Raw genomic sequence first — 13,000 nt, 5'->3', positions numbered from 1 at the left:
ATAAGTTTATTCTTTCATCTCTATTTTCTGCACAGTTAATAGCCAGATAACCTGGACAGATTAAAAGAAAAGTGCTGGGATCCGAAATAAAAGGAAAATAACCATTTAAAAAATACAGCGAAATGAAAGGCTCCACATAGTATATTTGCCTTACAAGCTGCTGTAGCTAATAATTGACCTATTGGAATTAATTCAAATTTTCCAGCTTATCTAGAAGGTCCAGGTAGGAATAGTTCTACCTCAGCCATCAACTATCTCATTGTTCCAAATGAAGGGACATTATGAGTCCTGTAACAAGAGAATAGTAAGATCAGATCCAGATTCTGGACAACAAAATTCACCAAAATAATATGTAAGCCAAAAAGTTCAATGCCTTGCATGGCATCGAAGTACACCTCATGAGCCTGTAAAGTTCACCATGGATGTTGCATGAAATGCCCTGCTGCATGTTTTTCTGATAGAATTCAGTAGTCTCATCCAACAAAATACCATCTTAAAATGCATCTGGCTCCGAATCTATCTTTTCAATATAATAGCTATCAGATAAAGCATTAGGTAATCTACTTTTATCTGGCAGGCCAATCCAACCTAGCAGCCTTTTAATCAAATCCCTTAATTCTTTCTCTCTAAAAATGTATCATTTTTTTAAATGAACCTCTTTAATCTGCAATGTCCGATGCACTTTTCTACTAAATTAATTCGCTATTCCCTTTTGGAAATAAATCATTCTTTTAATTTTTCTTAGTTGATCCATCCTAGCTGGTGACCATTTCATTCTTTGCTGCATTGAATAATTTGCCTTAATCAGCCATTAATTATCAATATGTAAATTATGATATTTTTTCTGCTCAATTCCCATGACTAGTGCATTGGGAGATTGTTTGCTTTCTAATAGATAATGTTGAAAATTAGAGAAATGTCTGAAACTAGAGCAGTTGTTCGCCGTGTTTGTCCATGAATATCCCAGTTACTCATACTCAATAAGACACATACACCTGCCTCCCTCCATAAACATCCACAGACCTGTTTGTTTGAGCAGCTGAGACTGTCTAGGGAATTCATATCAATGACCAGTCATTCTACATCAGGGACACCTAGTGTACAACGTTTTTTTTTTTTTATCCTTAAAGTATTATTCGTCAGCATCACAGATTGCCAGCAACATTTGCCACCCACCCCAAGATTGCCATGAACTGCATGTTAGGAACCATTGAAGTGGATTATTCACAGTGAGGAAAACCAGTGCATTTATAATACAGCTTTTGCAACTTAAATTCAAGAAGGTCCCATAAAATATTTTTGAAGTAGAATAACACCACTGTGGTAATCTTACTAGCTTGCACTTTGCATCGAAATTGCATTTTATTATATTTAATTCTATTTGCAATGAATGCTAGGTAAAGACAACTATATCATCGGCATTCTACTTCAGATATTTTGTTCTGAACTTCAACAGTAGTATTGGAAGTAATATGTTAGCATGAATTGAGAACTGATCAACAAGCAGAAAACAAAGTGCAGGAACAAATGGATACTTTTTGATTGATTGCTGAGGTGCCTCGGATCAAAGTCTGGAGTTCAGCAACTGTAATATATATCAAAGTCTTGGATGAGCAAATTTAAGTCTGCCAATAATCCAAAGTTTGGTGATATTTTAAAATGTTAATAGACATAAAATGCTGGAGTAACTCAGTGGGTCAGGCAGCATCTCTGGTAAAAAGGAATAGGTGACATTTCAGGTCGAGATCCTTCTTCAGACTGAGAGTCAGGGGAGGAAACCATTACCATTCCCTTCCCTGACTCTCAGTCTAAAGAAGGATCTTCGTCATTGACTCTCTGTCTAAGGACCTTTTTTTCAGACAGAGAGTCAATGAGAAAATGTTAACTTGATTACAGTAAAGATTGGAAAGATTCATAGACAGGTTAATTGTTAGAAAGTGTATGATAGCATTTTATTCAAATAAGTGTTAGGATATCTACTTTATCATAAAAATAAAGTAGAAAGTAAGATTTTTTTTTAATTGTAACTATGGAAAAAACGTTAATAGAAAGAAACCTGGATGACTTTGTAAACAAATCACAAACTTGCTGGTACAAATAACAATTGGGAAAGTGAGAAGTATTCTAGCTTTTTTTTATGAAGGATTGAAGTAAAAGAACTAACAAAAGTTGCAGCATTAGGGCTCAGAATAGACCATATTTGAAGTACAGGTACTAGCATAGATTCTCCTCTTTATCGGAGCAACAAAGCTTCACCAGAAGGATTTCTGAGATGATTGTATTGTCCTGTCGGGAGAGACTGAGAGTCCAAGCATATAGCCCAGAGAACGTAGAATAATATGCAATTACCTATTGAAAATTATTAAGGGGCTTGACAGGTGAGATGTTTCCAGAACCAGAGAACACTGTCTTTGGACTAGAATGAAGAAAAAGTTATTTTCTTGATGTGTTCTGTATGCTTGAAATTCTCTACCCTAGTAGACAATATCCACTCAGTTGATGAGTATCAGAGACTGCTGTTTGGTTACCAAAGAAATCAAAATTGACAGGCAGAGTGCAGCCATGGTGTTGAATAGCACAGCAGCCCCAAAGCACCAAACAACCTGGCTCCCTTTCCACTCCCTTTTCTTAAGGGTCTCTCTCCTTGTTGTGGGTAAGGGCAAACAGGTTCAGATAGAAATGATGCAACTAAACAGACCACCATACAGATCCATATCATGGAACTTAGTCATTTAAAATTTCAAAAAGTTCACATGCTGAGTAGGTTAACCAAAAATGTGTTCTGAAAGTGGAGGCAAAATCAAAGATAAAATAAAGTATAGAGGCGACCAGCAGTGACTAAACCAATGGAGCTGTTGTTATACAATGCAGCAAATTGATAATACAGGCATGTCAGTCAGAGCTTTTACACAGTACCTATCTGTAAAGAAGATTTGTGGCTACCCAAACTCTGGAACACATGACATAAAAAGAGTAGCACTTTTATCAAATGAAACCCAAACTAAAAACTACCAAATACCTCTGCAAACTGTAGGAACTGCGGATCCTGGTTTACAACAAACGACACAAAGTACCTCGGCAAATTCCTGTCGACATCAGCTGCCAGATTACAAATGCTAAATCAGATAAATTAAACCTTTGAGGTACAGGGCCACTAAGAACAATTAGCCGTGGAGTAACACATTGTGCATTATTTGCTGTTACATGATGTCATCTTTACAGTAACTTTTATGATCTACTCAAAATGACAAAAAATTTATAAGGTTTACCTTGGGAACTTTTATAAGTGTAACTGAGGCTCACTCACACTTTATGGAGAACTGTTAACAAGATGCTATCTCTATTTTCAGTGTCTGTATTCTAGGGAACAGAACATTGTCACAGAGTGATTTTGATATTTGTGCCAAAGTGATCACTGTGGCCAATAAGACCGTGACCACCAAACTTTGGCGACTCTTCTGCACGTCTGATTTGCTCAATGCAACATGTGATGAATACTTTATGAACAACAACGTCACTGAAGTACAAGGGATCCCAGGAGTCGCCAGTGGACTTATAGCAGGTAATTGGCAGTTCAAGGAGCAGTAGAAAGATTAATTAGCGTAAGGGTCGTTTGTGCAGGTGGCCAGCGTAAATCAATGGTTTTCAAATTCCTTTCACTTCACGTTGCCCTGTTGGCTTCCTTCCACATCTTTTTTTAAATTTATTTTTAATTTCAAAATGGACTTTATTCAAGTAATAAATGCGTGAACCGTGCAAAAAAATTCATCCGACATTTTCGGAGGCTATACAAATTGTTCAATACAGTTTATACATTTTTCAAATTCCACAAAACTGTCCCCCACCCATGCCACTCATGTGCCCCCTGGCGTGGGATACCTACCCTTATTTTGGGGGTCGTCTCCACCATACCGTGCCCCCCCATGTCCAGCAGCGGAAGGGCCCTAGACTGTGGCCCTCCCCCACCGAGCCGTGGCGTTGGCTGCACCGAGCTTCAGTGAGTCCCTCAGCACGTCCTCCTGCAGTCTGCAGCGGGCCAGTCGGCAACATTCCCCAACGGACATCTCGCCCTGCTGGGTGTTGAACAACGCTCGGGCAGACCAAAGAGCATCTTTCACCGAGTTGATGACCTGGCAATGCAGATCCAGAGATACTCATCATGCACACTCCATCATGTGCAGAGCCAACAGGCTATTCAACCTTAGGTTCTTCACAGACAGGCTGAGGCAATGTTCACAAGCTTCAATGGGCAGCATGATCAAAAACTCTGCCAATTGGATGCCCCCTCTAACACCAAAAGGTGCTGAGGTCCATTGTAATAAACCCCCAGCTGCTGTTGCTACAAACAGCTAAAGTAGCTCAGCCCAGAATCTGATCCATGTGCCATGAAGCTTACTGGTCATGTCAGACCTTCATCCTCAGCTAACTAGAAGGTGCAAAAACAGCCCTGATGGGAATAGAAAGATGGCCACGTGCTCCTCCAACTCAAGCACAGTTCCAATCTATTCCAATGGTCAACCGTTGATTTCACTTTCAAAACAGCCCTAAATAAAATGACATCCTTTCTGACACTGGCAATTGTAAAACCAAACCCTACCCTACCCAACCCAAACATTCATTCAATACATTTGTTTTAATCCTGGCAGCCAACTATAACTGAATGGTCAATATTCCCCTTCTACCTGATGCAATGTATTGAGAAAAGTGAATCCGTTGGTGATTTTTTTGTAAGTTGACTGTGAAATGAAATGGTGTTACCTGAAAGTGCTTTATCTCCTGGGGCCAATTGCTGACGTAAAAAACAAAATTACAAGGAGAAAATTAAAGCCTAGTGAAAACATTTTTTAGCCAATTGCCGTGTCTATGATAAACACACTTGGGTTGCTCACAGAGTTTTCTTGTGGGAAAAGCAATTCAAAATGAATTATGTTATTTTTCTTATTATAATGAAGCTGTTGAAATCCCAACTCAGTCACGATTAGAATATCTAAATAGTTCTGTGTATGGATCGAAATGTCAACCATTGTACTCTCTTTGAAATCAGTCAGAAAAATAAATGGCATCTGATACTGCCACACCCACCTTGACTTTACACATAATGAAAATGAAAGTCCACTCAAGGGGTGAGATTGTGTGCATGTTTGTGCATGTGTGTGTGTGCATGCATGTGTGTATGTGTGCATGCACATGTGTGTGCAATTAGAGATGGTATGGTTTAATATCGGAAAGTGTGAGATGTGTAAGTGAGTGACAATACATGTAAGTGTATGAGTGAATTTGTTGGTAGATTACATTTGTTGCTGTTTGCATTAATCTCACACATACAGGAGGGCATTACGTTTATTCCTGTAGTGGGACTAGGTCAGTTCATCATTCCTGGCCAACCGATTGGAACTTTATCTCATAACTTCCTGAGTCTCCAAACATAAAGGATGTTTTTTCTGCTGTCCTCGCCTTCAAACAGGAAGTGGAGGTCAGTCTCTGAGATGCAGAGTGTCAACACATGCAGATGTGCCACTATTCCTCTCAACCGATTGTTCTAAGATATACAATGACTTCCTACCTTGGTCAAATTGAGCATTCACCCTAATAAAAGTATAAAGATCACAATTGACACCTCTTAAATCTGTCAATGCTTGGCCAAAGATCAGATGCAAAAATAATGCATTGATACAAATTGGGCAAATAGCATCATGTTACTGAGTGTTTTCATCATTAGAGAATCAGAGAGTCACAGAGAGATACAACACATAAATAGACCATTCAGGCTACCAAGTCCATGCTCAATATCAAACACGCATTTACACTATTCCCCAGAATAATCTCATTTTTTATTCTCCCCTCATTCCGATTAGCTTCTGATTAGTTACACTCCCTTTCAGACTCTGCTACTCACCTAGACCCGAGGTTGCTTTACAGTGGCCAATTAACCAACCACCACTAATTTCTTTGGAGTATGGAAGGAAACTGGACCATCTGGGGGAAAATGGGACATTGTCACAGGGAGAATGTACAAACTCCCCATAGACATTCAAGAGGTCAGGATTGAAGCTGAATCTTTAGTTTTCCAAAAGAGTGTCTGTGTCTTGAATGTTTAACTTGTCAAAACAGCAAAATAGAATTCAGCTCTGGTCCATGGTTATATTATCACAGTTTTACCTGTCTCTTCCTGAAGTATACATGTAATGGCATGTAAACGTCTCAACACTCCAGGGGTGTCCAGGCTTAATTTTCAAAGTGCTTGTTCTTTTCCCTGAGCATGTTCCTACATCCATGAGCAGATTTTAAATACCATCCCAGTTGATAGATAGAAATGTATTTTCTCAGCTGGTTGCTCGTGTCCGATTTGACATCAGTGTATGAAACCACATTCCTCGTAGCTCTCTGCATTATAAACACACTTTGCAACTTTACAGTCACAATTAATAACTTGGGAAGCTAGTTATGATAATCGTGACTTCAATCTGTATTTGACATGATTCTGATTGTGGGATCTTCCTTTTGAATTTTATTTTATTGACATAATTGCTAGATTCAAGTTATTTAGTAAATTAAATCAAGGCTAATCGAAAAAGTAAAAAATGTTGCATAGTATTTAAATATTCTTGCTTTTTGAAAGATCAGAGTAATTCTATCCATAAAATGCAAAATAATATGAAATGGTTCAATGGTCCTTTATTGTCTCGTCTACCTTGAGGTACAGTGCAATTTGATTTACCATCAGTCATACAACAAAAAGCAACAAGATACATGATTAAATAAAGATTAAACATAGACTTAAACAGCCACCACAGCGGCGTGTGAGAATCCCCAGGGCACACAGCATAAGCGGAGACCCACAGCCATCAGTTCAATGGCCAGGCCACACATACGCTCCTTCACCGTGATGTGACCAGAGTTGTACCGACCGCTGTCACTCTCTCTGCAGTCCCTGTCTGCCTGAACAGTCAGAAAGCCGTCCACACTTGCACTAGACTCCGGGATGACCACATAGAGCCATGTCCCCACAAAGCACCGAGATCACTGCACTCACGACACTCTCTCCGAGTCCTCCCCAGTGCAGGCAGCACGTCCATCTTGTTTTTCAGCGACTTCACATTCCCCACTGTGATGGAAGGCAAATAACGTACCTTCTTTCCTCCTTTTCTCCCGCGGTTGGGGCAATTGAAACCTCCACAGTCGGAGCGATTGAACCTCCGGCAGTCGGAGCGATCGAAGCCCCCGCATCAGGGCGATCGATGCTCCCACGATCGGGCAGTCAAAGCTTCTGTTGTTAGGGCTCCTACAGTTGATCGCAAACAAAAAGACCGCCAGCTCCAAGATGGAATGCCGCAGTGCGGACGGAGATACGATATAGAAAAGGTCGCATCTCCGTTGAGGAAAGAAATTTTAAAAGTTTCCCCCAACACCCCACCCCCACATAAAACAAAAACTAAAGATACACTAAAACATACAAGTAAAACCAGACTAAAAACAATGAAAGAAGAAAGGGACGATACAGGCTATCGGCGATGCTGCCGTGTACGGCGCCACCCGGTGGTGATGGGCACAAAATGCAAATGTACAAATAAGTCCGGAAGAGTCAGAGAGAATTAACTATCCACTGCACTATTTTAAGAGCATGAATTTTGCCACTGGTCAATGGTTATATCATAATAGTAAGATTTCAAAAGGGATAATCAAGACGCTTTTCCCATTCCAGTTTACAAATTAGCTCCTGTATTTTTTACATTGTCATAGTGATTCCATTTCAAAAGTGTATTTCACAGAGGCTAATATATTCTAGGATATTCTGAAATGGTGGAAGGTATAATAAATGTAACACTCAAAAGCAATAGATCAGCTGCGCTGCCAGATGGCATGGGAACGAAAAGATAATCCTTCAGTTGACCTAGAAGACATCCACTGCAGGTTCCCTGCCTTTGCTGCAGTTATTCTCGATAGTCAAACAAGTTATTCACCCGATAGTCTGCTGTTATGCACATGCTTCAAGGAAGGTGAATTACAACATACGAGAAATGGGCAAAATTCAATGTGTTTTCAAACACACCCAAAATAAATTAATTATGTCAGAATTCAGTTGTTCATGCCTGCCTGGTTGAAACAAGCTATATTTAACTATCACTGGTGACGAAAGCGTATTAAATTTTAAGTCAATTTAAACCAACACACTTGAAGCTTTCAAGGGTAATTTTCTCTCAGGCTCCACTATTCTGCTGCTGGTTATAAATTCATAAATTGACCTCAATAAATGCTTAAGAAACAGTGCAGCTTCTTCCAGTGTTGCCTGAATTCTAGTGGTCACAGCAGGTATCCATATATCAGGGTAAACAAGATATGGATCTCCAATATTTCCAGATCCTTGCAATGAGTCCTATATGATTGACAAAGGTTTTCTTCCATGTTGTATTAACTATGACTTCTGGACAATTCAAAACAAACCTACTGTAAGTACATTTGGGCTGCATGGTGGCGCAGGGGTAGAGTTGCTGTCTTACAGTGGCGGAGACCCTGGTTCGATCCAGACTACGGGTGCTATCTGTATGGAGTTTGTACGTTCTCCCCGTGACCGCGTGGGTTTTTCCAAGATCTTCGGTTTCCTCCCCACACTCAAAATGCTTGTAGGTTTGTAGATTATTTCACTGATATAATGTGTAATTGTCCCTAGTGTGTGGAGGATATTGTTAATATGGGAGGATCGCTGACTCGGTGGGCCGAAGGGCCTGTTTCTGCGATGCATCTCAAAAGCTAAAACTTATGGGCCTGTCCCACTTGGGAGACCTCCACCGCGACCTCTGGCGACCTTAAGCAACTAAAAGAAAAATCAAGGCCGCAGTGACCTACGACCTCCTATGACCTTCCTCGACTATGTGTACGACCTCCTATGACTATGTTGAAGACCTCCCTCAACTATGAAGAAGGTCTCCTTCGACCTCCTTCGACTATGTTGAAGACTGGCTTCGACCGTGTACCTTTTACTCGATGATGGTCTCTGGCAAATTGGTCCGCGAATGAGCACAACCCCCTTCAACCTCAGAGGACGACAACCGAAAACCAACAACGACCAGTGACGAATGTCTACAGCTCAAATGATCACCTGATAAAATGATGTCATGTCTGTACATCCAAATGTACAAATAAGTCCGGAAGAGTCAGAGAGAATTAACTATCCACTGCACTATTTTAAGAGCATGAATTTTGGGTAGTTGAGGCCAGTTCATTGGCTATATTTAAGAGGGAGTTAGATGTGGCTCTTGTGGCTAAGAGGATCAGGGGGTATGGAGAGAAGGCAGGTACGGGATACTGAGTTGGATGATCAGCCATGATCATATTGAATGGCGGTGCAGGCTCGAAGGGCCGAATGGCCTACACCTGCACCTAATTTCTATGTTTCTATGTTTCTATGTCTGCATTATTTTTCTCCCTAAAAAATGCCTCCCAGCTTTTCCCACAGTAGTGATCATTCATTCATGAATATCATTCCAAACTGGATAGAGTTGCTGCCTACCAGCTCTAGCAGCCTGGCTTCAACCCGACCCTGATTAAGCAAATGGTTAATTATTTCAATATATTTTACCTGGTGTTGGCCAATATCTCCCGCATTTAGTTTGGAGCATTGGGTCATCTCGTCAGTGCCACTGGACTCCTGTTACACCACAATGTCATAGCAAAAGATAAGCTAGAAATATTGCAAAATCACTGCACTGTGTTCAGTTCAGCTAACGGCTAGAAGAATGTGATAGAACTGGAGAAGGTGTTCGTCAATCTTACTGGAATTTTCCAGCTCTCACACCCTCTAGTTCAGATGTAACAGGTGATAACATTTTCATTCAGTAAACGTGGTCAGATGTTCCAAAGATAGCAAAAGACTATTGTGGGAAATTAATTGAAGCGTATAACGTTCTGAGAGGGTGAGATAAGAAGAATAATGTGAACTATTTTTCTTGGCAAACAGGTCAATAACAAAGTTACATAGGTTTAAATTAATTTGGTAAAACTATTAGAGGCATGTTGATTATCTTCTTTCTACTCAAGGAGTAATGGGGGGAGAGAATGCACAGTAATGGTGTTGGAGCTGAACCTCTCACCATTTATAAAACGTACTGAACAAGCATTTGAAGAATGAAAACCTGCAAGAATACAGACTGAGACTGAGTGTGGCATTAATTTAAAGAGGTCTTTTTTAGTTGACACAGACTATTTTCTGTGCCATTATGGTTAATGCTTCCATCACCAGGGAGGCTTATGATCAATTGGACTGGAGTTCAATCATCAGTCTCAAAAAGACAATTCTAAAAGCAGTCATATGGGTCAGCCCTATCGTTCAGTGGCTGTGACCTGACCAGACTCTTTCCTGACAATGTTCTTGGGTACAGTATTGTTGCCAAAAAAAGCGAGATGAAACTAGTCAAGAGTAGATTAAGTGACAGGGACAAGCTGAATAGGTAATAATTACAGTGTGTGCATTTGACAACATTGTCGCAGCCAGTGAGTTTGAGCCAGACCCAAATTTATTTCTGGACTCAGAGCAAACTTACAAAATTTCTTATAGAAACTTACAAAATTCTTAAGGGGTTGGACAGGCTAGATGCAGGAAGATTATTCCTGATGTTGGGGAAGTCCAGAACTAGGGGTCACAGTTTAAGGATAAGAGGGAAGTCTTTTAGGACCGAGATGAGAAAATCATTTTTTACACAGAGAGTGGTAAATCTGTGGAATCCCCTGCCACAGAAGGTAGTTGAGGCCAGTTCATTGGCTATATATAAGAAGGAGTTAGATGTGGCCCTTGTGGCTAAAGGGATCAGGGGGTATGGAGAGAAGGCAGGGATGGGATACTGAGTTGGATGATCAGCCATGATCATATCGAATGGCGGTGCAGGCTCGAAGGGCCGAATGGCCTACTCCTGCACCTATTTTCTATGTTTCTATGTTTCTAAACAAAGTCAACTTACTTGGATAATGGAGGAAACAGAACTTATGTCAAGAATGACAGCATGTCAACCCAATAGAAGCAGCAGGCTAATTTTACACAATAATTCAGTGAGTGGAGGGCAGTGATACACATAAACTTAATTCATAAAATCAATCACAGTCACTTTATAACCAAACAGTTGCAAGGTTGGATCGATACCCAATCCTTGTTACCCAATCCTGTTCATCTGCAAATAATACAATTACCAAATGCAGCATAAGTTATTAATAATGAATGCAAGTTGGTGAAGGGATCTAAATTAAGTCGTCTGCAGTCGCCCCAACCAGAATCGCTATTTAAAATGTAAACAGTGGTGGCTTTAACTGATAAAATGATATTATTTATCATTTAGATCAAAAGGTTTCCTGTTGGGCCTAGTTTTAATGTCTTTCACCTTGGTTCCTCTGGGCTTACAAATGCAGCAAAGTCATAAGCTACTTTGCAACAGATGTTCATTTTTTGGCAAGCCGCCAGAAATCTGGATATGACATATTTAATCATTTTTATTGCATTCATTTGCCATTGAGATTAAACCTTCAGCAGTGTGAGGACATTAACTCAGGTTTCAATGGTTGACTGTGCCAATATGTGCATCACCTTAATTTTGTTTCAGAGCTTATGTGCAAGTCGAAAAATTAAAGAGTGATTAGCTGGAGTGTTCAGACAAAAATAGTGACTGGATGATTCCAATTTTGAAGTCTTCAGTCACTTTGATTAACTCCATGTGACACAGGCTCTAAAAACATCATCTAAGTTGCTTAAAACTTATGCACCAGAACAGCTGCATCTCACTGCCTCCCTATCTCGTCCAACTCCAATCACTACAGCCAGCTTATATGAACGAGTACAATCATCACAGTGACACATAGTTGAGGATGTGAATATTGCTCATATGTCCCATTAAAACTAAATAAATGTGATCCAGATAACTATCGAGCCAGTTTTGGCCTAATTGGTGAAAACTGGTATTAGCAGTACCTTCCAGTTGTGACTTCTCTTCAATAGACTTTCCCTGATGCCAATATTGTATTCCAAGATAATTATTCACCTCTATAACCCATCATAATATAGGCAAGACTGTTAGAGAACTGAGAGAAGCTTTACTCAAGTGAACATTGGTTGAGTATTGTGTTCAATGTGCCCATGTCGACCAAGATGCCACATCTACAGTAGTCCCACCTGCCTGCGTTTGGCCCATATCCCTCTAAACCTTTCCCATCCATGTAGCACTTCTTGTATCTTTCTGCTGCCTTTTAATACATCCTTCAGTGCCTCTATTTCCTTCTACTAATACAATAAATAGAACTGTTCATAATCGTCCGAGTATCAAAATATGGTCACATCAAAATATGTTTAACAGAACTTCAATTCTCTTTCTCTGGGGGAAAAACCCAGCCCGCAAGTTGCTTTTGTAATGGCCTTATTCTCTTCGAGTCATAGCTATGGTCATACAGCATGGAAACAGGCCCATTGGCTCAACAGAAGTTATGTTAAACATATTTTGACTGGACCATTCTTGCAGAATAATCAGCAGTTCTATTTGTTTTATTGGGGCATCTTAGTTGGCATGGGCAAATTGGGCTGAAGGGCCTGTATAACTATGACTCTATGACCTAATATAGGTCTTTCAAATTGTGAAAGTAAATGGAGAGAATGTCTCCATTGGTTAGGTAGATCTTGAATTTATAATATAATAGAGCCAGCAACAAATCAGGTTGTGAATTCAGAAAGTTTATTTTACCCAGATAGTGGTGAGAATGTAGAACCTCCCCAAACGTTATAATGGATCATAAACAGTAGCATTGGGTAGGGACCTGTTTCTACAGTTAATGCAATATACTGGTATTGTTACCCATTGGAAAGTTTATTAATCTGCCAATGATGTTACTATAGTATGTTCTAAGTTACTCGTGGATATGCAATTTAAGCTAATACTTTCCAAACATAAAAAATTAGAGAAATCTACATATGTTTTCTACTGTGTGGCGGGTCCCACACAGAAGGATAAACGATCCCTGAACATTGTGC

The 13,000-nt window shown here is 40.0% G+C and overlaps 1 protein-coding gene across 2 annotated transcripts in view; it reads left to right on the top strand.

Moving 5' to 3' along the window:
• Nucleotides 1–13,000, top strand: part of LOC129707390 (solute carrier family 12 member 5-like) — a 568,649-nt gene that overhangs the window by 496,097 nt on the left and 59,552 nt on the right. For both annotated transcript variants that reach the window (XM_055652387.1, XM_055652388.1), the window contains exon 8: nucleotides 3,351–3,562. In XM_055652387.1, the coding sequence (XP_055508362.1) occupies nucleotides 3,351–3,562 (212 nt within the window). The remainder of the gene's footprint in view (nucleotides 1–3,350; nucleotides 3,563–13,000) is intronic.

This window comes from Leucoraja erinacea, chromosome 21, assembly GCF_028641065.1.
Source record: "Leucoraja erinacea ecotype New England chromosome 21, Leri_hhj_1, whole genome shotgun sequence".
NCBI classification, from domain to species: Eukaryota; Metazoa; Chordata; class Chondrichthyes; order Rajiformes; family Rajidae; genus Leucoraja; species Leucoraja erinaceus.
The sequence above is the reverse complement of the archived record's forward strand: the minus strand, read 5'-3'. Positions and strand labels throughout refer to the sequence as shown.